The sequence below is a fragment of the Oncorhynchus mykiss genome, chromosome 11, assembly GCF_057628025.1.
Source record: "Oncorhynchus mykiss isolate SJ-2025 chromosome 11, ASM5762802v1, whole genome shotgun sequence".
Lineage (NCBI taxonomy): Eukaryota > Metazoa > Chordata > Actinopteri > Salmoniformes > Salmonidae > Oncorhynchus > Oncorhynchus mykiss.
The window spans coordinates 58,970,268-58,996,434 of NC_143032.1; the positions used below are offsets into that span (position 1 = coordinate 58,970,268).

General features: G+C 41.9%; 1 protein-coding gene across 1 annotated transcript in view; it reads right to left on the minus strand.

The window, feature by feature from the left end:
* The window catches only part of LOC110536033 (inositol polyphosphate-5-phosphatase A), a 44,081-nt gene extending 28,371 nt beyond the window's left edge, over positions 1-15,710 (minus strand). The window contains exon 1 of the mRNA XM_021621538.3: positions 14,647-15,710. Coding sequence (XP_021477213.3) covers positions 14,647-14,706 — 60 coding nt within the window. The 5' untranslated portion in view covers positions 14,707-15,710. The remainder of the gene's footprint in view (positions 1-14,646) is intronic.
* Between the last annotated feature and the right edge of the window lie 10,457 nt (positions 15,711-26,167).

The window sequence follows — 26,167 nt, forward strand, 5'->3', positions numbered from 1 at the left end:
TGAGTATCCAAAGTACTGGGGGTGTTTTGGTGTTTCCCCGCAATGCCAGACCAGAATACAGATGGTGTTGTCTTTTCCAGGGCCAGCCTGATCCAGGCCAACCTGCCAGAGTAGTAGCAGCACCACACTGGCTTTGCATAGGGCATTTGCATGGCTGAATGACTGCTGCTGCCCACCGTACCCAGGCTATGAGACCTGACAGGAGGGGTGCTCATCCATAATACTGACTGAAGAAGCCCAACTGCATGTGTCCTCATGCTTCATGGGACAGTATTATCTTTGTCCAGTGAAACTCATCCATAAAAACATAATGGTTTGGTCTAACAGATGCTGAGATTCAATAAAAAGCTTTGCAATTTGAAATTGTAAAGCATTTTATTGAAGGTTTGGTGTCTGAACCAACATTTCATTACAGTGCTGTATTTCCATTTTCTTCCGTTTCTTAGGGTAGAACATTTTATACAGACACAGCAAGATGTAACAAGGTAAAAATTTGAAATCCTGAAAACCCACCCAAAGATCATATGAAATGACAAACAAAAGGATCCAATGCACTCTAGTAAATCCCTCTGATCTTGATCTGAAGTCCTTTCGAAGTAACAGAAAGGGTTTGCTACAGAAAGTGAAACTTTCCCTATTCTGATCCAAACACAATATTAATTGACACAATGCTCTTTAAAAGGTAGAGAACGCCAAGATAAATGTATGTCCATCTAGGGTTGCACATCTCGGGGAACATTTAGGTGGAAACTTTCTGTGGGAATTAACGGGAATATATGGGAATTAGTATTAATACCATTTCAAATGTAGAAGTCTTTTGCATTGGATATAGTTACCATATCATAGGGAGACAGAAACATAAGGTCAAATGTTTATCATAAGTAGACATAATTGCAAATAATGAAACCCTTCCAATAGAAACCAAATGTAAAATATTAGTTACGAATTGAACTTTAATTAAATGAGTTGACTCATTCATCGCATCTCCCAAAAACGTTTTCAACATACATCTGTAAAATAATAGTCTAGAAACTAAAGCTTGGTTGCCTTCCTCTCAGGCTTCCATGTCTTCTCCCTGGACCTCCTCAATGTCCACTTCTTGAACATCAGACTCTGAGGCCTCATCTTCACTGTCACTTTCCAACCTTGTTGAGGATGGCTTGTTGTAAGACTCAAAAAAACTCAAATTTGCCCAGATGGCCACCAATTTTTCAACCCTTGTATTGGTCAGCCTTTTGCGTGCTTTGGTGTGTGTTCCCAAACAAGGACCAGTTACGCTCTGAGGTGGCTGATGTTGGTGGGATTTGGAGGATGATGAAGGCAACAGGGGAAAGAGCCTCAAATCCACAAAGTCCCTTCCACCAGGTGGCTGATGAGATATGTTGGCACGACTGCCATATTGTATCTCCATCCCAAAGCCCTTGCTTGGAAGTGTACCTCGCCAGACTGCCAAGAACCTTGCCCTCATCCAGGCCAAGGTGGTGAGACACGGTAGTGATGGCACCATAGACCTAGTTGATCTCTGCACCAGACAGGATGCTCTTGCCAGCACACTTGAGGTCCAACATGTACGTTGTGGTGTGTATGGGCTTCAGGCAGAAGTCTTCATACTTTTTGATGTTTTTCAGAACTGCAGTTTTCTCAGGTTGGAGCAACAATGAAGTGGGCAGGGCAGTACAGATTTCTTCTCTTACATCTGAGAGCAGAGTCTGAATATCAGACAGGATGGAATTGTCTCCCTCAATCCATGCAATGGCTATTGCTATAGGTTTCAGGAGTTTCAGGCTGCTTACCACTCTCTCCCAAAATACATCATCCAGGAGGATCCTCTTGATGGGGCTGTCCATATCAGCAGACTGTGATATGGCCATCTCTTGGAGAGACTCCTTCCCCTACAGGAGAATGTCAAACATGATGACAACACCACCCGTTGCTGGGCAGCTTCAATGTGGCGCTCTTATTCTTCTCTTATTCTTCTCACTTTGCTTGGTGAGGTACATTGCTGCTATAACTTGATGACCCTTCACATACCTAACCATTTCCTTGGCTCTCTTGTAGAGTGTATCCATTATTTTCAGTGCCATGATGTCCTCGGGGAGCAGATTCAATGGGTGTGATGTGAGGGTAGGACTCCTCCACTTTAGACCAAGCAGCCTTCATGTTCGCAGCATTGTCTGTCACCAGTGGAAATACCTTCTGTGGTCCAAGGTTATTGATAACTGCCGTCAGCTCATCTGCAATGTAGAGACCAGTGTGTCTGTTGTCCCTTGTGTCTGTGCTCTTGTAGAATACTGGTTGAGCGGTGGAGATGTAGTTAATTATTCCTTGCCCACAAACCACCCATCAGAGAGGATTGCAATACAGTCTGCTTTCTCTATGATTTGCTTGACCTTCACTTGAACTCTGTTGAACTCTGCATCCAGCAAATTAGTATATTAAGCATGTCTGGTTGGAGGGGTGTATGCTGGGTGACGGACATTCAGAAATACACATTGCCTGTGAGCATCAGCGGTGAACCAGTTGCATTCACAGCTCGAGCAAGACGTTCATCAGCATTTCTCTGACTACGTTCCTCCATTGAGTCAAAGTGCTATTGATAAGGTGTCCGATTCATCTTTTTTTTTATACCTCAAATAGAAGTAGAGGGAATTTTGTCAGAGGTTGCTTGTTGTGAGTGCGGAGAGAACTTTATGCACTGGGCCAGATGATTCTGCATCTTTGTTGCATTCTTCACATATTATATGATTTGGCACAGTATTTGCAAATGTATACAGCTTTTCCTTCAACATTAGCTGCGGTGAAACGTCTCCCAACATCAAAGTGCCTGTGGCATATTCCTGTAAAGATTAGAAAAAAAATGTTAAAAAAACCCAGATACAATTCCATGTACAGATAAATAGTTAAATTAAACAACTCCTTCGTAAGATAAAAATGAAACATGAATGGCAACAGGTGAATTAACACTCCTCAGTTAGCAGGCTCAAGCAAGCTAAAACCCACATGGTAGCAAAAACTAACCATCAGAAATGGTTAACAAGTTAGAAATGATTTAAACACACTTTTCTGTAGGTTACTATTTACTGGTTAACAAAAAATCATGTATGTCATAAAATACACTGCTCAAAAAAATAAAGGGAACACTAAAATAACACATCCTAGATCTGAATGAATGAAATATTCTTATTAAATACTTTTTTCTTTACGTAGTTGAATGTGCTGACAACAAAATCACACAAAAATGATCAATGGAAATCAAATTTATCAACCCATGGAGGTCTGGATTTGGAGTCACACTCAAAATTAAAGTGGAAAACCACACTACAGGCTGATCCAACTTTGATGTAATGTCCTTAAAACAAGTAAAAATAAGGCTCAGTAGTGTGTGTGTGGCCTCCACGTTCATGTATGACCTCCCTACAACGCCTGGGCATGCTCCTGATGAGGTGGCGGATGGTCTCCTGAGGGATCTCCTCCCAGACCTGGACTAAAGCATCCGCCAACTCCTGGACAGTCTGTGGTGCAGTCTGTTGGTGGATGGAGCGAGACATGATGTCCCAGATGTGCTCAATTGGATTCAGGTCTGGGGAACGGGCGGGCCAATCCATAGCATCATTGCCTTCCTCTTGCAGGAACTGCTGACACACTCCAGCCACATGAGGTCTAGCACATGGAGGGCTGTGCGGCCCCCCAAAGAAATGCCACCCCACACCATGACTGACCCACCACCAAACCGGTCATGCTGGAGGATGTTGCAGGCAGCAGAACGTTCTCCACGGCGTCTCCAGACTGTCACGTCTGTCACATGTGCTCAGTGTGAACCTGCTTTCATCTGTGAAGTGCACAGGGCGCCAGTGGCGAATTTGCCAATCTTGGTGTTCTCTGGCAAATGCCAAATGTCCTGCACGGTGTTGGGCTGTAAGCACAACCCTCACCTGTGGACGTCGGGCCCTCATACCACCCTCATGGAGTCTGTTTCTGACCGTTTGAGCAGACACATGCACATTTGTGGCCTGCTGGAGGTCATTTTGCAGGGCTCTGGCTGTGCTCCTCCTGCTCCTCCTTGCACAAAGGCGGAGGTAGCGGTACTGCTGCTGGGTTGTTGCCCTCATACGGCCTCCTCCACATCTCCTGATGTACTGGCCTGTCTCCTGGCAGCGCCTCCATGCTCTGGACACTACGCTGACAGACACAGCAAATCTTCTTGCCACAGCTCGCATTGATGTGCCATCCTGGATGAGCTGCACTACCTGAGCCACCTGTGTGGGTTGTAGACTCCGTTTCATGCTACCACTAGAGTGAAAGCACCGCCAGCATTCAAAAGTGACCAAAACATCAGCCAGGAAGCATAGGAACTGAGAAGTGGTCTGTGGTCACCACCTGCAGAACCACTCCTTTATTGGGGGTGTCTTGCTAATTGCCTATAATTTCCACCTATTGTCTATTCCATTTGCACAACAGCATGTGAAATTTATTGTCAATCAGTGTTGCTTCCTAAGTGGACAGTTTGATTTCACAGAAGTGTGATTGACTTGGAGTTACATTGTGTTGTTTAAGTGTTCCCTTTATTTTTTTGAGCAGTGTATATTCACCCCACCCATTATTGTAATCAAAACTTACCAGAAAGCATGTAGTCCTTGGCTCAGACAGTGTAGTAGTGGCCTCAATAGCATCTCATTAGTGTGCAAGATCTTGAGAATCAACTGTACATGTGATGGAAGAATGCACTGGGCATGCAGAGGGTTGCAATTCCATTGAATTGGGGATAGATTAACCAAAATATGCCACAAGACCTAGAATTGCCATGTGTATCCCACAAAAAAAGGTTCACTGTTATAAGCTAACTTATTTTATGAATTTAAGCAATATTCCCCAAATTCTAGGGCTTAACTTCCAATGGAAAATTTAACGCAAAGTTTCCGACCCTATGTCCATCTAACATTGACTGTTTTTCTGACCAGGGTAATTATATTATTTCCATTGCTATGACCTTAACTGTATACCGGTACTGTGCCAACAGGATGTCTGCTGACAGAGGCAACAACACCAGGCATGTTTAATAGCAAAAACCTGTAATTGACCCTGACCCATCATCCATGTCCTGTACAACCATCAATCTCTGCTACATCATGCCCTCTAAAGAAAAGTCAGTCAACATAAAAATTATTCTAAACCTAGAGGTGATTTATACTGTTCTCCTCAACAACAAAATGTCCTTTCATTTCATGGCCTGGTGACTTTCATGTACATTGATTTGATTTAAATGTACACATTAGCCCTAACAAACCTTGATTTCCAGTGCAGACCCCTCACTTTTTTCCTTCGTGTAAACAGGCCCTAAAAAGCGAGGCCAGCCAATGGGATCTAACATGTTTTCAACAGTGCCATATACGGCAACCGGAAACATGGTCCTGAGCCAAATTTCCATGAGTGTAAGTTCCTCCCTCCCCCTCAGTCACAATGACAGCCAAGCCCCTTTTTCCCAAACATCACAGCCCAAAGCTAAAGACTAACGAACATGGAGTTTATCAGAGCACAACCACCTAAAGTAGGGCTAGAGTGATTCCTCACAAAACCCAGACCAAAAAAAAGACTGAGGTTTTCATATAATGCAATCCATAGAATAGTCTTTGAGTAAGGATTGTTGACTTATATTTGACATGTGCATCTAAAAGCATAACTTCAAAATAATTTATCAAAGTTGGCGGGTTGTTTCAGCAAGCCATGACACCCACCATCTCAGATTGTTATGAAATCGTTTCTGTAGTTGGGGCTCCCGAGTGGCGCAGCGGTCTAAGGCACTGCATCTCAGCATCTCAGTGCTCGAGGCATCACTACAGACACCCTGGTTCGGATCCAGCGTTGTCTGGTGTAGGCTGCCATTGTAATTAAAATGTTTTTAACCGACTTGCCTAGTTAAAAAATATATATATTTAACCTTTATTTAAGTAGTTAGAACCCGATAAGATTAGAATTCCTTCAACGTGATTTTGTTCAAATATAATTTACTCTCTGAGAAATTAAGCTAATTGATTGCGCCAAAATCGGACATTTTAATTCATAGGATTCATATAATATTCAATAAATAAAGAACATCCGATTTGGACCAAAACAAATTATAAAAATTATAAAGACATGAGGAATCCAAAGAAATGGTCAACCACGAACCCCCCACACCAATCCCAACCCAACAATGAGTATACAGTATCAGTTCTCAATGTCTGACAAGAAGTATGGCGCTGCGGCTCTGAGTATTGTTTCTTCATCCTAGGTAATGTATTTTCCCCCTCCAGTTCAGAGAAATTGAAGTTGTTAGGTGAATGCCCCATCCTACATCCTGATATTACCAAGTTCTGACCACTAGATTTAAAAAAAAATAATCTCTCAATGTTAAAGGGATAGTTAAAGCAAATTACTAAATGACCTAAATGAGTTTCCAGTCTATGGAAAAGGTATGACAACAACCCACGCTTTGGTTTTGTTTCCCTGGCCACTGTTTCAAATGCTAACGTTTGAGCATTTGTGGCACAAATCCAATTCAAGTCAATGGTAACTAAATAATTTGGGCGTTTCATATCCAAACCATCTATTAGTAACATTGTGTAACTCAATCTATTGTTGTATACTTTAGGATGATTTGAACATGACGTGTGAAAATGCTAATATACAGTACCAGTCAAAAGTTTGGACACACTTACTCATTCAAGGGTTTTATTTCATTTTTACAATTTTCTACATTGAAATAACATACCAACCAAAAAAGTGTTCAACTCTGGGTCTTCCTTTCCTGTGGTGGTCCTCATGAGAGCCAGTTTCATCATAGCACTTGATGGTTTTTGCAACTACACTTGAAGAAACATTCAGAGTTCTTGACATTTTCCGGATTGACTGACCTTCATTTCTTAAAGTAATGACGGACTGTTGTTTGTCTTTGCTTATTTGAGCTGTTCTTGACATAATATGGACTTAGTCTTTTATCAAATAGGGCTATCTTCTGTATACCACCCCTACCTTGTCACAACACAACTGATTGGCTCAAACGCATTAAGAAGGAAATAAATTCAACAAATTAACAAGGCACACCTGTTAATTAAAATGCATTCCAGATGACTACAGCATGAAGCTGGTTGATAGAATGCCAAGCGTGTAGCAGGTACCTAATAGCAGGTACTGCACAATCTAGTGGTCAGAAACGGGTAATATCAGGATGCAGGATGGGACATACAGCTAACAACTTCAATTACTAATTTCTCTGAACGGGGGGGGGGAACGCATCACCAAATTCACTGAGAATACATTACATACATCAATACTTGAGCCGCAGCTCCCTACTACTTGTCAGACACAGATAACTGATACTATATACTTGTTGTTGGGGTGGGATTGGTGTAGGGGGTCCATGGGTGGCTTTTCACCATTCCTCTGGATTCCACATGTCTAAAGCTCACTGTTAGAAGTTTGGTACAGGTACTATGTCAGGTACTATAATTATTGAATATTATATGAATCCTATCAATTTAAAATGGCCCATTTGGATGCAATCAATTAGCTTCATTTGTCAGAGATCAAATTATATTTCAACAAAATAATGTTGCAGGAATGCTCATTTTATCTGTTTCTAACAGAAACTATTTCAGAACAATCTGAGATGGTGGGTGTCAAATCCTCTTTCTTGTGCTTTTTGAAGTGGAAAGACTATGGCATATTTATGACATTTTCGCCTTACCCAGGCCTCCTTTAAGACTCCATAGTGTTCCATCTGTTGGTGTTACAAAGCAAACATTGGTGTCATATGAAGCTTTACCACTTGCTCTGTAATATGATACTGCTTTCAGATAGGATTTATGGTATTTCACTTGTAAAACAAATTGGGCAATGTTTATATGACCTCCTTACAAACAGGCCCATTTTTACCATACTTTATAACTCCCATGAGCATGCCGGCAACGAATGGTATTAGTGGAGTGCAGATGTGGGTGGGCGTCTATTTTAATAAATCTATTGAGAATATACACCATCAAAAATAAATCCATGAATTTCTTTAGGCAGTTCCCAAGAAACATTATAAGACTAATAAAATGTATTTTCAAAAGAATAGAATGGCACATTTTGAGTTGATGTTACTGATGATGTTACTGGTGATGTTACTGGTGATGTTACTGGTGATGTTACTGGTGATGGTACTGGTGATGTTACTGATGATGTTACTGGGGATGTTACTGGTGATGTTACTGATGATGTTACTGGTCTGTGCAGACTATATGGCTGCAGCATGGACTCAATAGACAAGACACACTTAGGCTACCCCGATCAGTCAACACACTCATATTTCATACTAGGTTAAGAATATAATGAAATAACAAATACAAATTATATTTTTACCACACAACTTGCGTCATATTTCACAGCCTCCGCAGGCTTGTGGAGTTTCCTAAACGCGACCCAGCAAAATAATAGACCTACACTAGATTTAGGCTACATTATTACATGCTAAATGTTTCTGATCAGTGACAGATGAGCAAACAAATAGATGAGCTACACCACTTCCACTTATTTGCCCCGCCATAGAATTAACCAAATATACTGACAGAGATTCAGTGAAACAAAATCACATTGATTGATTAAGACACGTCACAGGGTTTTGGTCAGGAGTAGGCCTCGGCTACTAAGTGACTGGAGTGAAGAGCAAAATTATCCACTTGTTGAACTACATAACATGCTGGCAACATTTTCTGACCAATGCTAATAAATGAGCCAATGAGCTTGTGGAAGGCCAAAATGTAATAAATATGCCTACTTTGATCAAATATTTCACAATTATACTTTTAGATACAATTGTGTCAACAATTCTTCCTCCTTACATTTCATGAAAATCCCCCAAATCCTAGCCTTTTTTTGTCCTGGGTTTCATGAGGAATCACTCTCTACTCATATATTATATTGATTCCTTACTATTATTTCCACACACACAAAGTATCATATCATTAAGGCAACCGCCTCCATGATCTCAAATCACAATACACACCATGTGACTAATAAGGCTGTGGCAGTGGTGTTGTGTACTGGTGTTTCCAGTGTTTCCAGTAGCTTATCACTATCAGTGTGTCAGCTGGGAAGGTATCTGAGATGCTTAAGATCATACAGATAGGTAAATGTATATATTACAGGTAATTGTGACAACAAGGGTTCCTGGTGCCTACAAGCAGAGTATGTGAATAAAATCTTCCAGCATAGTAGCCTAGCTCTAGATCATGACCAAACATCAGATTCAGCATGGCCCCCACTGGCCATTAAATCTAATTTTATTTGTCACATGCGCCGAATACAACCTTACAGTGAAATGCCTACTTACAAGCCCTTAACCAACAATGCAGTTAAGGGTATTTCCCCCCCCCCCAAAAAAAATTGACTATATACAGGGGGTACCTATATAGAGTCAATGTGCAGGGGCACCGGTGTCGAGGTAATATGTACATGTAGGTAGAGTTATTAAAGTGACTATGCATAGTAGCAGCAGCGTAGAAGGGGGGGGGGGGGGGTGCAAATAGTCTGGGTAGCCATTTAATTATCTGTTCAGGAGTCTTATGGCTTGGGGGTAGAAGCTGTTTAGAAGCCTCTTGGACCTAGACTTGGCGCTCCGGTACCGCTTGCCGTGCAGTAGCAGAGAGAACAGTCAACAACTAGGGTGGCTGGAGTCTTTGACAATTTTTAGGGCTATCCTCTGACACCGCCTGGTATAGAGGTCCTGGATAGAAGGAAGCTTGGCTCCGGTGATGTACTGGGCAGTACGCACTATCCTCTGTAGTGCCCTGCGGCTGGAAGCCGAGCAGTGGCCATACCAGGCAGTGATGCAACCAGTCAGGATGCTCTCGATGGTGTAGCTGTAAAATATTTTGAGGATCTAAGGACCAATGCCAAATCTTTTCAGTCTCCTGAGGGGGAATAGCTTTTGTCGTACCCTCTTTACGACTGTCTTGGTGTGCTTGGACCATGTTAGTTTGTTGGGGATGTGGACACCAAGAAACTTGAAGCGCTCAACCTGCTTCACTACAGCCCCGTCGATGAGAATGGGGGTGTGCTCAGTCCTCCTTTTCCTGTAGTCCACAATCATCTCCTTTGTCTTGATCACGTTGAGGGAGAGGTTGTTGTCCTTGAACCACATGGTCAGGCCGGTCATTGTCGGTGATCAGGCCTACCATTGTTGTGTCATCAGCAAACTTAATGATAGTGTTGGAGTCGTACCTGGCCATGCAGTCATGAGTGAACAGGGAGTACAGGAGGGAACTGAGCACACACACTTGAGGGGCCCCCGTGTTGAGGATTGGCGTGGTGGATGTGTTGTTACCTACCCTTACCACCTGGGGACGGCCCGTTAGGAAGTCCAGGATCCTGTTGCAGAGGGAGGTGTTAAGTCCCAGGATCCTTAGCTTAGTGACGAACTTTGAGGACACTATGGTGTTGAACGCTGAGCTGTAGTCAATTAATAGAATTCTCACATAGGTGTTCCTTTTGTCCAGGTGGGAAAGGGCAGTGTGGAGTACAATAGAGAATGCGTCATCTGTGGATCTGTTGGTGCAGTATGCAAATTGGAGTGGGTCTAGGTTTTCTGGGATAATGGTGTTGATGTGAGGAATGACCAGCCTTTCAAAGCATTTCATGGCTACAAATGTAAGTGCTACGGGTCGGTAGTCATTTAGGCAGGTTACCTTAGTGTTAGTGTTCCCACCACTAGTCTCTTGAAATATTTGGCCAGATTTAGTGGAAAATCAGAATCAGTTCAAAGAAAATAAAATGTTGTGCAAACATTTTAGCCTCACAGTGTTTGTCACTGCCTTCCTCGGAATGAAAGGAAATAAGTCAATTCACAATAAATGTTGTCTAGGGAACAGAGGTAATTGCATTAGGCTACTGCACAGTGTGCATAATGTGAGTACACCCAACACACCCAAGTCTGGGCAATTCCATGCTGACCATGATCAGTCTACTACATTTCAGTCTATACATGTCTAAAATACTTATGTAGTAACATTGTAGGCCTACTCTGGTACCAGCATTGTTTTTGATATGTTGTTACACTGTAGGCCTACTCTGGTACCAGCATTGTTTTTGATATGTTGTTACACTGTAGGCCTACTCTGGTACCAGCATAGTTTTTGATATGTTGTTACACTGTAGGCCTACTCTGGTACCAGCATTGTTTTTGATATGTTATTACACTGTAGGCCTACTCTGGTACCAGCATTGTTTTTGATATGTTGTTACACTGTAGGGCTACTCTGGTACCAGCATTGTTTTTGATATGTTGTTACACTGTAGGCCTACTCTGGTACCAGCATTGTTTTTGATATGTTGTTACACTGTAGGCCTACTCTGGTACCAGCATTGTTTTTGATATGTTGTTACATTGTAGGCCTACTCTGGTACCAGCATTGTTTTTGATATGTTGTTACACTGTAGGCCTACTCTGGTACCAGCATAGTTTTTGATATGTTGTTACACTGTAGGCCTACTCTGGTACCAGCATTGTTTTTGATATGTTGTTACACTGTAGGCCTACTCTGGTACCAGCATTGTTTTTGATATGTTGTTACACTGTAGGCCTACTCTGGTACCAGCATTGTTTTTGATATGTTGTTACACTGTAGGCCTACTCTGGTACCAGCATTGTTTTTGATATGTTGTTACACTGTAGGCCTACTCTGGTACCAGCATTGTTTTTGATATGTTGTTACATTGTAGGCCTACTCTGGTACCAGCATTGTTTTTGATATGTTGTTACACTGTAGGCCTACTCTGGTACCAGCATAGTTTTTGATATGTTGTTACACTGTAGGCCTACTCTGGTACCAGCATTGTTTTTGATATGTTGTTACACTGTAGGCCTACTCTGGTACCAGCATTGTTTTTGATATGTTGTTACACTGTAGGCCTACTCTGGTACCAGCATTGTTTTTGATATGTTGTTACACTGTAGGCCTACTCTGGTACCAGCATTGTTTTTGATATGTTGTTACACTGTAGGCCTACTCTGGTACCAGCATTGTTTTTGATATGTTGTTACACTGTAGGCCTACTCTGGTACCAGCATTGTTTTTGATATGTTGTTACACTGTAGGCCTACTCTGGTACCAGCATTGTTTTTGATATGTTGTTACACTGTAGGCCTACTCTGGTACCAGCATTGTTTTTGATATGTTGTTACACAGTAATAACAGGTGTTAGGCCCACGTTATTGAAACAATATGCTATAGGCAAACACATCTAATTGCCAACACTGTAGCCTAGGTTACAAATGATATAGTAGCTGAAGCAGAGGGAGCTTGGTGACTGAAAAAGTTATGCACTGCACTTTCGCTGCAATAACTTAAACGGAGAAGTGCACTATTTTACAACTTGATGGTAGATGGTACCAAAACCTGAAAATAGTCTATGGGCCAGGAGCAAAGGCAATCCATGGTTCAGTTCCTTAAACATCCATTACAAAGTTCAGCTAACTTTTGCCACCGCTAGCTAAAAATAAATGGAAGAGAGATAGTCCTCTGTAGCTCAGTTGGTAGAGCGTGGACAGGGGAATATGAGACAGTGGAACTCAAGAAAGTGGGTTCGACACCAGGACCACCCATATGAAAAAGGGGGGAAAAAGTTGCTTTGGATAAAAGCATCTGCTAAATGTCATGTTGTAATGTCCAAAACAACTGAAATCAACTCCATATTTGGTTTGATGCAGACTTTCTCAATTTCAAATAATTTCTGAGTAACAATGAAGTACCCTCCTGTGATTGTTTTCCATTAAAATGGTCAAACATTTGACTTGAACTAGACTTTATTCTACTGTGCTGTAATGTACTATACTGAGCTCTACTGTGCTGTGATGTAATGTACTATACTGAGCTCTAGTGTGCTGTACTTTGATGTCCAAACTAGTGAAACATGGAAGTCTTTGATTGGTTCATATTTGGTCCAATTCAGACCAACCAAATTTGGTCGTTTGGTGGCAAAGCTCATTAAATTAATAGCCTGTGTGTGGAATAATACCCAAATATGCAAAGAAGGATATTGCATATTTCTACCTATTTAGGATACATCACCATGAAGAGAATGAAATTTATATCCATAATTATGCATCTCTGTGTAGTACAGATCAGGGACCCATGAAGAACATTCTGTTACCGCTGTTACTTGGTATAAATCCACTTCCCTTACTGTAGTTTAATAACCAAAATATTATTTTTTTCAAACTTAAGGTGTCATGTCATAGCTAGCACCTTATTCTTTCTGCAGACATCTTTGAATCTTAATTCAAAGCAGATATTTAAGGTTTTCAATAATCTGGTCACTTAAAGGGAGATTTTACCGAAAAACTTTGCAACTGCAAATTTATTTCAGTAAATGTGTCTTGTAAAATGTTCAGTGAAAATTGTTAAAAGCAGTTATTGTGCATTGAGCTGTATGGTTTGTTAAACTTTAAAATCATTGGTTTTTGTTTGGCATACATTTTAAGTGAAAAATCGGAGTCTCATTCCGTTACCATGGAATTGCCCTGTTGTGACAAGCCTGCACACATTTCAAAGGTGTCTGCAGTGCTCAGTGGATGTTTGAGAAAATTCTGTTTTCAGTTATATGAAATGGTGCCAATATTGTACTTTATGATCATATTTGACAGTTATAAGAAAGGTGAAATCTTATAGTAAGTTGTTTATCATGTTATTGTTACTGTATTTAGAACGCATTTGTCATTTCAAGCCCTATTGCCCCTCTTTTGTTGAATAGGGGAATCATGATTTTTCATAATATATGTACTATGTACTTGAGCTTGTGTCTTCAAAAGTGAGTACACCTCAGCAATGTATAAACTATTTTTTTTACCAGAAAGGTGAGTTCCTGACTAGACCTTTCTAAAAAATTATGCTACATTGCCAGTTATTATTTATGGCCATGAAAAATAGTTACATCTATTTAGGCAGAAATCTAAATATTGCCCTATCAAAAACAGAACTATAGACTAGTTTATCCTGGCCCATAGACTACTTTCAGGGTGAGTCAAACATCAAGTTCTAAAAAAAAAACGAAAAAAACAAGTTAACTTCTCCTTTAAATGTGACGTTGTTGCACGCCATCAATTTCCTGTTTGATTTAAACTGTCTTGGACCCGTTGTTGCTTAATGGTTCTCTCCGCGGATCTGATGTGAGAACACTCACACAACCTCAATAATCATGCCGCAAAAAAACTCGGTAAATGTTGAATGTGAATTACTAGGCAGAGGAAATTGCAGTTGTAGGCCGAACGAAGTAAATACATTTTCGATTGAAAATAAACCATTTAGGCTACATAAATAATGGTTTTCATGATGAAAATGAATAGTCAAAGAAAGCCTGATGTTGAAAAATAACTCTTTATAAGGCCTATTAATGATCAATTTAAATAGTGGATTGGATCGCATGCCCGAAGACAGACTGTGGGATTTGAATTTGTCTTCATTCGAATCTATGGAATGTTGTTACAGGCAGTAGAATTAGGTCTTGTAGTGTTCTCCGGCAGATCTAACTGCTTACATAGGAATATCGCTGTTCCACTGAAAAAAATAATAATCGCCATTCAAAGTGACTTAAAACAGTATATAGTCAAGTAAACATGTGTTTAATACTTACATTGTCGAATAATGATCCAACATTTGCAGTGACAAGTAGGACGTCAGTGTACATTTCCATGATAACGATCGAATTCCAGAAATAGTCCGCGGGAAGAACTCCGTTAGACGCGATGGCAAAATCCTTTGCGTGTGTTACAAACAGCTTACTGATACGGTGCTGTATTGTATATGTCGCTGAAGAAGTCGGTCGTATAATTCATCTTGATCATTTGTTTCTGCTGTTTTTAACTTGCCCGCTTTTGGTTGATGGCGTGAGTCGTCTGTCGTCTTAACTCCTGCTCAATGATAGACTTATCTTCCATGTCTGCTGAGAAATAGCAGGACAGGATTTCTATCTATCTTCGTTGTAATTGGATTTATACCTGCTGCCTGCGCCAGAACAGTTCCTTCTGCCCCGCGCGACCAGATCAAGCAGTTGTTGTCAATGTTGTGTCATGAACTTCGGAGCTCCGCCCACGGCACCCAGTTATTAAAGACACATTCCAACAATTTCTGAAAAACAATATCCCAGGTGTAAATACAGTAATGTACACCCACTATGGTAAAACAATGTGTTTTGAGCAAGTGTTTATTTAGACACAAGTGCAAACTTCATGGAGTAGTAGGCCATTCAAGGAGTTGTTGGTCTGATGGGGCCCTCTTGAGTCTCATGTCATCCGTCTCCCGCTTGCTTGCATGAACTGATGGGTTAGATGACAAATATCACGCTTCAATGGGGCAGAAGTTCGTGAGTTGTAATTCTGGATGGCCAGATAGCTACCAACAATGACAAACTGCCATGTGGGGAATCGTAAGTGACTCGTTTCAGCTAGTTATTGATACCATGTCTTCTTGACTGATTTCATGTCAATGCTAATTTGGCACAAATACACTTGCTAGGTAACCAAAAACTGTAACGATGTATTTGAAAGACAAGTGCTCATTGTGCCAATGTATCTGTTTTCAATAAACATCGGCGAAGAAATATAGTTTACATGTTGTCAACAATCTAAGCCACCCGCCTGTTTTGCCCCATAGTTCGCACGCGTCAGTCAGTACAGATATTTCACCAGATGTATAACTGAGAAATCCTGTTGGCGTTTCTACTCATTACCAAATATGGTGGTGAGAGGAAACTCAGTGGCCGGCAGTGGGAGAAGATGGAGTGAGATGCTAATTTACTAATCGATTAAACATTTGATCTACAATTTTCTGTTTTGTAGACTTTACCCTTTGCGAAAGCTTTAAACAATTGCATTGTTTAGTGGTGCAAGGCCGAATTGAGTTATTGCACATGCGTGCTTCAGAGTAGGCGTTCCCTTACAGAAATATGCAAATACATGCTAGAACACGCCAACAGGCTTTCGCTAGCTCGTGCTTGGCTCTGCCCACCTTGCTTGTTCTGCCCACTATGATTAATTTGCTCCTATTGGAAACAACAGGCCGTGGTCTATCTTGGGTTAGTTATACAAATCTTTGGCGTTGATTTTGTAGCTAAACAACCAACCTATGAGTAGAGGAGAGATGGAGAACAAAAGAGGAATGCTATTGAGATGTGCCCTTTTAAGTAAAGCAGGTGTGAGCACACATCAAATGTTATTTCTCACATACAAGTGTTTAGCAGATGTTATTGTGGGTGTAGTGAAATTCTTGTGTTTCTAGCTCCAACAGTGCAGTAATATCTAACAATATACACAATCTAAAGGAATGGAATTAGAATATATAAATACTCGGACAAGCAATGTCAGAACGGCATAGACTAAAATACAGTAGAATAGGATAGAATACAGTATATACAGATGAGATGAGTAATGCAAAATGTAAACATTATCAGTGACTAGTGTTCCATTTTTAAAATGGACAGTGATTTCAAGTCTATGTGTATAGGGCAGCAGCCTCTAGTGGGCTAGTGATGGCTATTTAACAGTCTGATGGCCTTGAGATAGAAGCTGTTTCGGTCTCTCGGTCCCAGCCTTGATGCACCTCTACTGACCTCTCCTTGATGATAGTGGGGTGGACAGGCAGTGGCTTGGGTGGTTGTTGTCCTTGATCTTTTTGTCCTTCCTGTGACATCGGGTGCTGTAGGTGTCCTGGAGGGCAGGTAGCTTGCCCCCGGTGATGCGTTGGGCAGACCACACCACCCTCTGGAGAGCTCTGCGGCTGCGGGCGGTGCAGTTGCCGTACCAGACCGTGATACAGCCCAACAGGATACTCTCAATTGTGCATCTGTAAAAGTTTGTGGGTTTTAGTTGCCAAGCCAAATTTCTTCAGCTTCCTGAGGTTGAAGAGGCGCCGTTGCGCCTTCTTCACCACACCGTCTGTGTGTGTGGACCATTTCAGTTTGTCAGTGATGTGTACTCTGAGGAATTTGAAGCTTTCCACCTAATCCACTGTAGTCCCGTTGATGTGGATAGGGGGGTGCTATCTCTGCTGTTTCCATTTAGGTTTTGTTGACTTTGGGTGAAAGGTTATTTTCCTTGCACCACACTCCCAGGACCCTCATCTCCTCCCTGTAGGCTGTCTCGTCATTGTTGTAATCAGGCCTACTACTGTTGTCGTCTACAAACTTGATGATCGAGTTGGAGCTGTGCATGGCCATGCAGTCATGGGTGACCAGGGAGTACAGGAGGGGGCTGAGCACACATCTTTGTGGGGCCCCAGTGTTGAGGATCAACAAAGTGGAGGTGTTTTTTCCTACCTTCACCACCTGGGGGCGGCCTATCAGGAAGTCCAGGTCCCAGTTGCACAGGGTGGGGTTCAGACCCAGGGCCTCAAGCTTAATGATGAGCTTGGAGGGTACCATGGTGTTGAATGCTGAGCTATAGTCAATGAACAGCATTCTTACATTGGTATTACTCTTGTCCAGATGGGATAGAGCAGTGTGCAGTGTGATGGCATCATCTGCAGATCTACTGGGGAGGTAAGCAAATTGAAGTAGGTCTAGGGTGTCAGTTAAGGTGGAGGTGATATGATCCTTAACTAGCCTCTCAAAGCACTTCATGATGACAGAAGTGAGTGCAACGAGCGACAGTCATTTAGTTTATTTTCCTTGGTTACAAGAACAATGGTGAACATCTTGAAGTATGTGGGGATAAGAAGAGATAGAATATATCCGTAAACACTCCAGCCAGCTGGTCTGCGCATGCTCTGAGGACGCGGCTAGGGATGCCGTCTGGGTTAACACGCTTAAATGTCTTACGTCAGCCATGGAGAAGGAGAGGCCACAGTCCTTGGTAGCGGGCCGCATCGGTGGCACTGTGTTATCCCCAAATCAGGCGAAGGTGTTTAGCTTGTCAGTAAGCAAGACGTCAGTGTCCACGACGTGGCTGGTTTTCCCTTTGTAGTCCGTGATTGTCTGTAGACCCTGCCACATACGTTTCGTGTCTGAGCCGTTGAATTGCGACTCCACTTTCTCTATGCTGACGTTTTGCCTGTTTGATTGCCTTACCGAGGGAATAACTACACTGTTTGTATTCGGCCATATTCCCAGTCACCTTGCCATGTTTAAATGCGATGGTTCGCACTTTCAGTTTTGCGTGAATGCTGCCAACTAGCCACGGTTTCTGGTTAGGGTAGGTTTTAATATTCAGTGGGTACATCACCTATACACTTCCCGATAGACGAACACACTGATACGATGACTGAGTTTGTTGTTCTCATAGGCAACACAGAACATATCCCAGTCCGCGTTATCAAAACGATCTTAAAGCGTGGATTCCGATTGGTCAGACCAGTGTTGAATTGTCCTTAGCACGGGTACTTCCTGTTTGAGTTTCTGCCTATAGGAAGGGAGGAGCAAAATTGAGTTGTGATCTGATTTGCCAAAGGGTGGGTCTTGTAGGCATCCTGGAAGTTGGAGTAACAGTGGTCAAGTGTTTTAGCAGCGCGAGTACTACAGTCAATGTGTTGATAGAACTTCGGTAACATTTTCCTCAAATTTGCTTTGTTAAAATCCCCAGCTACAATAAATGCAGCCTCAGGATATGTGGTTTCAAGTTTGCATAAAGTCCAGTGAAGTTCTTTGAGAGCTGTCGTGGTATCAGCTTGAGCGGGAATATACAGTGCCTTGCGAAAGTATTCGGCCCCCTTGAACTTTGCGACCTTTTGCCACATTTCAGGCTTCAAACATAAAGATATAAAACTGTATTTTTTTGTGAAGAATCAACAACAAGTGGGACACAATCATGAAGTGGAACAACATTTATTGGATATTTCAAACTTTTTTAACAAATCAAAAACTGAAAAATTGGGCGTGCAAAATTATACCTACTTAATATTACCTGATTCAGCTAATCATGTAAATGTAATTAACTAGAGTCGGGGCACCACAAAATAACATTTATAGAGCTGTTATCTTCCGAATAAACTCTTAAAGACCTAGTAATATTTTACATCAATAGCAGTCAATATTAATCGTCATCTTAATTTCGTCTCATCTGAAAGTTGTAAATTCTTGGTTATCTGCACAAACCCTGGCTAAGAAGTTGAATCAGCAATACAAAATTGGGTTTAATTATTTATTTACTAAATACCTAACTAATCACACAGAATTACACATAATTAAATCATAACTTGATTACAAATTACATCATAAAGGAAAACGTCCCTAGCGGGCGGAACAGATATGACAGCTGGTTACACAAAAGAAAAGGGCTGGGTTTGAGTGAAAGAGCGGGAAGACTGAGGAACAAGGGGCGAAGCTGTGCTATCGTAAATACAGAATCTTATGCATTCGAAATTACCGCCCATTTGGAAAAGGAAAATGCAATAAATATTTACTCTGAGCTGCGCTTCGGTAGGTTGGTGGTAGATGGAAGGCCGTGTTGCACAACCGAGTCATTTGAAGAATGTCTCTGCTGGTAAATTGGATACATTGTAGTAGTTTTAGTGTGGTAGACGGGATACTCTGTCTGTTCCTTCCTAACCTGCATTTGCTGTTGCTAACTCAACGGCTAGGAGGTATCACTTCTGTAGTGAATAAGAGTTCAAAGTTCATACCATTCGCAACCAAAGCTCACGCTGATGTTGGCTTCGTTCTGTAGTTATTATCTGAACCGTTCTGACATCGGACCGTCGTCCTCACATCCTCGGAACAGCAGGTTTTTTGTCGTCAAGGCTTTATATAGGAAGGGAGAGGAGGGCGTGTTTGAAAAGTTTTATAGCCCATGTCCCTTCACAGGGGCGGGCCACTGATTGAGCAGAGCCCTAAACCTTATAAAAAAAACAATTCTCACATTTTAGAAGCTAAAATCACATTTCATCCCATCAAATCATTTCATATTCAAACATTTAAATTGAACAACAATACCATGTGAATCCGATAACTCTGTGTAGACTTTCCAATGATGAGAACGTCTCAGATGACAACCGAACTGACATCATATTTATTAAGTACCACCACATATGTTCAATTGGTCGGATTACCAGAATATAGTTCATTTCCCCCCACCTTCTGATGTTCCCAGAATCTCTATGTTAACCAAGGTGTTTGCAAATGTAACATCAGTAGGGCAGAGAGGAAAAAGGGGGGAAGAGGTATGACTGTCATAAACCTCCCCCCAGGCCAACGTCATGACATAATCATGAAACATACACCCCTGCCCTTTTTTTATCCATTGTTGAACATTAGCGAGTAATATACTCTGAAGCGGTGGATGTTGTGCGCACCTCCTAAGTCGGACTAAAAAGTCCACTCAGAGTACTTCTTTTCTGCAGACGGTGTTTTGAATCAACGTTGTTTCCACATAATTTCAACGAAATTACGTAGAATTTACGTGAAATAGACGTTGAATTGATGTCTGTACCCAGCGGGTGGACTATAATGCCCACCTATTTCTTAGTCAACTAAAACCACATCCAGTCCCTAAAAATAATAGGCTAGTAGTAGCATTTATACAGATAGTAGCCCATGAGGTTACCACATTAACATATAACCCACACGTGTATGTCTGAGACTGGGGGAAATTATTATGAATGGTTGGGCCTATCAAAAACCAGATATTAAGTTACTTCACAAATAAACAAATTAAGCAACGTTAATATACATGTAACCTATTAATTTATAGAGATTGTGGATCATGTTCAATCTGTTATCAGTGGCCTGGCAAAATGTTCAAAGAATAGAAGATGAAAGACCAGACGCAGTTCTCTGATTTAAATTATCCATCAAACTCAGACACTGTTGTTGTAAAACATAACTGGTTGACTATTTTCAATGATGGAAACAAAAGAGCAGAGCGGTGTACTTTTAACTGGATTGAGCTCGTCTCACCATCCTTTTATTCGTGACTAGCTCCATTTGGACATGTGCCCACCACTTTCTGCCACCATGCCTGACAAGGCAGAACTATTATGTTTTTCAAGTGTTTTGACTGAATATGATCCATTTTGGCTTTACACTATGCTATGATCTTTGAGAAGACACTACATTGACAGTTCTGCACTAAAACAGCCACATTCTTGAGTGATACACTGATATTGTGAAAGAGCAGAATTCTGCCCCTACCTCATGTTGTCATAGACCTCACAGCCTACTCTATTGGGCTTACTTGATAACAGGATAAACAACACCCCACTTATTATGGTGAGCTGTTGAATAACCCGGTCAGACCTAAGGAAGTGTATAAAACTGGCATAGGCCTATGGGGAAGGTCAGATAAAATTTTTAACCTTGTGGTGAATAGGCCAGATAATTCAAGGATTAGGTGAAGCTCTCAGCAGAAGCACTCTTTATTAAATGCAGTACATTCTACAAAATGTTGCTTTCACAGTTCCTAACCATGTATTTTTCTTCCAAGTGGGGTTGCAACCATTATTTTGGTCTTGAACTTGCCTCAGTCTGAATTTGCACAGAACGAGTCAAAATAGTAAAGCACTGAAAGGGTGCAGAGGCCGAAAACATCTTCTCCCTAGTGCTTGCAACGAGTTGATAAAGGTTGGTTGTGTAAACCATGCCATGGTTTAAGGTTCTCACACTGCTTCCTCTTGCTCCTCTGTGTATTGCATGCTGGACAATGGATCCATTTGAAGCCATTGCAGCACACAGAGGCAGAACATAATGCTGCCCTGTCCATCAGCAGTGGAAACAAAGCCACCTAAAAGGGAAATTCCCCTGAAAGGCTACTGAGGCAGTTCCTCACTGTTGGGATGCCACCTGGGTACTGGATGGGGTCTCAGCAGAATCACTGGCAATAATTTACCCTGGCTGAAAGGAGTCCTGGCTGGACAACATGTCACTGAGTGCATGGCAAGATAATGAATCGACATAGAACAGGGACCCCCTCCAAGGCAAACCATCGTACGTTAGCACACTTATCTTTTCATTAGATGACTGAATGGAAAGGAGAAGTAATCATTATTTTCACATCCTATAATTGGAAGAGAAAGTGTCAACTACCATAGCCTATTGCGACACTTAAGATACTCCGAAAAACAGGCAAAGCGTCAATACAGGACTAAGATAAAATCCTACTACACCGGCTCTGACGGTCGTTGGATGTGGCAGGGCTTGCAAACTATCACAGATTACAAAGAGAACCCCAGCCACGAGAACTGCCCAGTGACTAAATGCCTTATGCTAGCTTGGAGGCTAGCAACACCGAAACATGCATGAGAGCACCAGCGGTTCCAGACGATTGTGATCACTCTCCATAGGTGATGCGAGTAAGAACTTTAAACAGGTTAACATTCCCAAGGCCACAAGGCCAGACGGATTACCAGGACGTGTACATGTTTCAAACAGACCACCATTGTCCCTGTGCCCAAGAATGCCAAGGTAATCTGTCTAAATTACTATCGCCCCATAGCACTCACATCTGTAGCCATGAAATGATTTGAAAGGCTTGTCATGGCTCACATCAACACACTCATCCCAGGCACCCTGGACCAGAGGTCTCCAACAGGTCGATCGCAAGCTACCAGCACACTTATGAGTAGCTCGCCAAACAATTCTGAAAGTACACTACATGCAATTCACACGTGTTCCACTGCAAACTATCATAAATTTCACAAATATTAGACTGCACGCTCCCAGCTACGATCTAATCAATGCAACATTGACATTATCCCACCCCTGGTGAGCCACTATTGGCTTAAAAAGCCAAACTTAACACAATATCTGGCAATTCATTTCCAGCAGTATTGCCCGTCTGTCTGTGGTGCATGCGTTTGTCCATCACTTCTTGTGTAGCCAGTTGATGTGATAACTGTCTTGTTGATTGACAGAAATACTTTACCTAAAACCTTCAACTAAATGTTAACTGCAAAGTAGGCTTACCTGGCAGAAGTATCATTTGTATCTAGTATGTTATTTTCTAGCTTTGCCAGGAAATGAGCAGCAGCAGTACAGAACCATCATTAGACCTGAACATTAGAAGGCACATTCCTCACTCGCTAGATGCGCAATTACACTGAAGAATGAAAATGTTAGTTTTCTAAAAAAAAATGTCTTGCCATGTAGTCAGAACATCCCATTTTTTTTGCTCTTTCTCCTTGGGTAATTGTAATTTTGAGTAAAAAATAAAAAAAACAGTACATAATTTGGGAAAATATACCATTTTTGGGGGAGGGGGGGTGTAACAGATTTTATACGGCCCCCTTTAGAGTTGTTTATTAACCATTTTACCAGGTATATTGACAGAAAGCAGTGCACTACTTTCTATTTTACACTAAGGACCCGGGTAAGAGTTGCAGGGGTGAGGCAAAGAGAAGAATGTGCCTATTTGAACGCTAGGGAAAAAAAGTTGTAGCTCGTAAGCACTTTTTTAAGTAGCACTCTTGCTAGAAGGTTGGAGACCCTTGCCCTGCTCACTCCAATTCACATATCGCCCCAACAGATCCAGATGACACCATTGCTATTGCACGCCACACTTCCCTTTCCCACATAGAGAAAAGGAACATCTACATGAGGATGCTGTTCATTGACTACAGTTTAGCATTCAACACCATAGTGCCCTCCAAGTTCATCACTAAGCTAAGGACTCTGGGATTGAACACCTCCCTCTTCCTGACGGGTGGTGAGGGTAGGCAACAACACATCTGCCACACTGACCCTCAACACGGGGGCCCCTCAGGGGTGTGTGCTTAGAGCCCTCCTGTAGTCCCTGTTCACCCACGACTGCGTGGCCCCACTCAACTCTAACACCTTCATTGACGACAAGTAAATGCTGCATATCTCAGCTCAAATTGGAAATGACCTTTACATTTCTAGCGCAGTATCTGTAACGCTTCAGCTGATCGTCAACTACAGGAAACAGAGGGACGGGAACGCCCCAATTCACATCAACAGGGCTATAGTGGAGTGGGTTGATATCTTCAAGTTCCTGGGTGTCCACATCATCAAGGACCTATCATGGTCCATACATACCAACACAACCGTGAAGCGGGCACGACAACGCCTCTTCCCCTTCAGGAGGCTGAAAAGATTTGGCATGGGCCCTCAGATCCTCAAAGTTCTACAGCTGCACCATTGAGAGCACCTTGTTCTCTCTCTTCTACCGCACGGCATGCGGTACCAGAGTGCCAAGTCTCGGACCAAAAAGCTCCTGAACAGCTTCTACCCCCGGCAGTCTTATGGCTTGAACAGTTAATCAAATGGCTACCTGACTATTTGCATTGACCCCCTTTTTATTTGGACAGACTCTCTACCCACACATACACACACACACGAGACACTTACAGATAGACACTTTCACATACGCTGCTGCTACAGTTTGTCTATCGTGATTGCCTAGTCACCTTTACCCCTACCTACATGTACATATTAGCTCAACATCATCATACCCCTGCACATTGACTCAGTACCGGTACTCCTTGAGCTGGAAAGGTAACTCCAAACACGTTTTCACTAAGAGCAGTTGTTTAGCTGGTTTAACAAAGTTCAGTCATGGGTTGGCAAAAGTGTATGCCCATGTCAAAGCATACCAGCAGTTTTATTCTCTTTTCTACTGTATTTAATTCAATTGGTTTCTGTTGCTAGCGATATTCATATTCACAATTTTTTTTAAAGAAAATATCCCACACCACCTGCAATACCTCCGGAGACTCAAAACTAGTTATTTTAGTGTTAATTGGTTAATGTATCCCTTAACGCAGTGGTTCCCAAACTTTAGTCCCGTACCCCTTCAAAACATTCAATCCAGCTGCGTACCCCCTCTAGCACCAGAGACAGCACACTTGCAAATGTTTTTTTGCCATCATTGTAAGCCTGCCACACACTAAACATAAGAATGAGTGCGAGTTTGTCACAACCTGGCTCGTGGGAAGTGACAGGGCTCTTATAGGACCAGGGCTCATTATTTAGCTCATTATTTAACCATCTTCTATATTAAACCTTATTTGTTTATCGAAAAATGTTAATGAGAAGGGTGTGCTTGAAAGGATGCACATAACTCTGCAATGTTGGGTTGTATTGGAGAGTGTGTCAGTCAAATCATTTTCCACACAGTCTGTGCCTGTATTTAGTTTTCATGCTAGTGAGGGCTGAGAATCCACTCTCGCATAGGTACGTGGTTGCAAAGGGCATCAACGTCTTAACAGAGCGATTTGCCAAGGGTAGGATACTCTGAACGCAGATCAAATCCAGAAATCTGGCCGCGGCTTCTGATTAAATACAATTTTCACAGAACCGCTTGTTGCAATTTCGATGAGGCTCTCTTGTTCAGATATCGGTAAGGGGACTAGAGGCAGGGTACGAAAGGGATAACGAATCCAGTTTGTCATCGGTTTCTGGAAAGTACCTGCGTAATTGCGCACCCAACTCACTCATAGCGAAGCACTTATCACATTTGACATTGTCCATAAGCTTGAGTTCATTTGCACACAAAATCATACAATGATGGAAAGACCTGTGTGTTGTCCTTGTTAATGCAGACAGAGAAGAGCTCTAACTTCTTAAATCACAGCCTCAATTTTGTCCCGCACACTGAATATAGTTGCAGAGTCCCTGTAATCCTAGATTTAGATAATTTGGGCGAAAAATAACATCACCCAGATAGGCTAGTCGTATAAAACTCATCATGCAAGCGGTCAGACGTGAAAATTACAGTCAGTAAAAACAAAGCTCGTATCTCGCAATTAAAAAAAAAAAACGTCAATACTTTGCCCCTTGATAACCAGCAAAAAGCGTTACATTGTCACTGTAAAAGAGTTACATTGTCACTGTCCATATCATTGCATAGTGCAGAAAATGCACACTAGTTCAGGGGCCTTGCTTTAACAAAGTTAACCATTTTCACTGTAGTGTCCAAAACATCTTTCAAGCTGTCAGGCATTCCCTTGGCAGCAAGAGCCTCTCAGATGCTGCAGTGTAACCAAGTGGCGTCTGGAGCAACTGCTTGCACGAGCGTTACCACTCAGTCTCCTTGTCATGGCTATTGCGCCATCAGTACAGATACCAACATGAGCAACAGCAATGTTTGGCTACATACGGACCGTTAGTGGAATTCCCGTGAGAGAGTAACGATTAACGTGACTGGATGTTAATTATTTGACTAGGCTACCTATATTTGACGTTATTTCGCTGAACACTAGATGGTTTAATT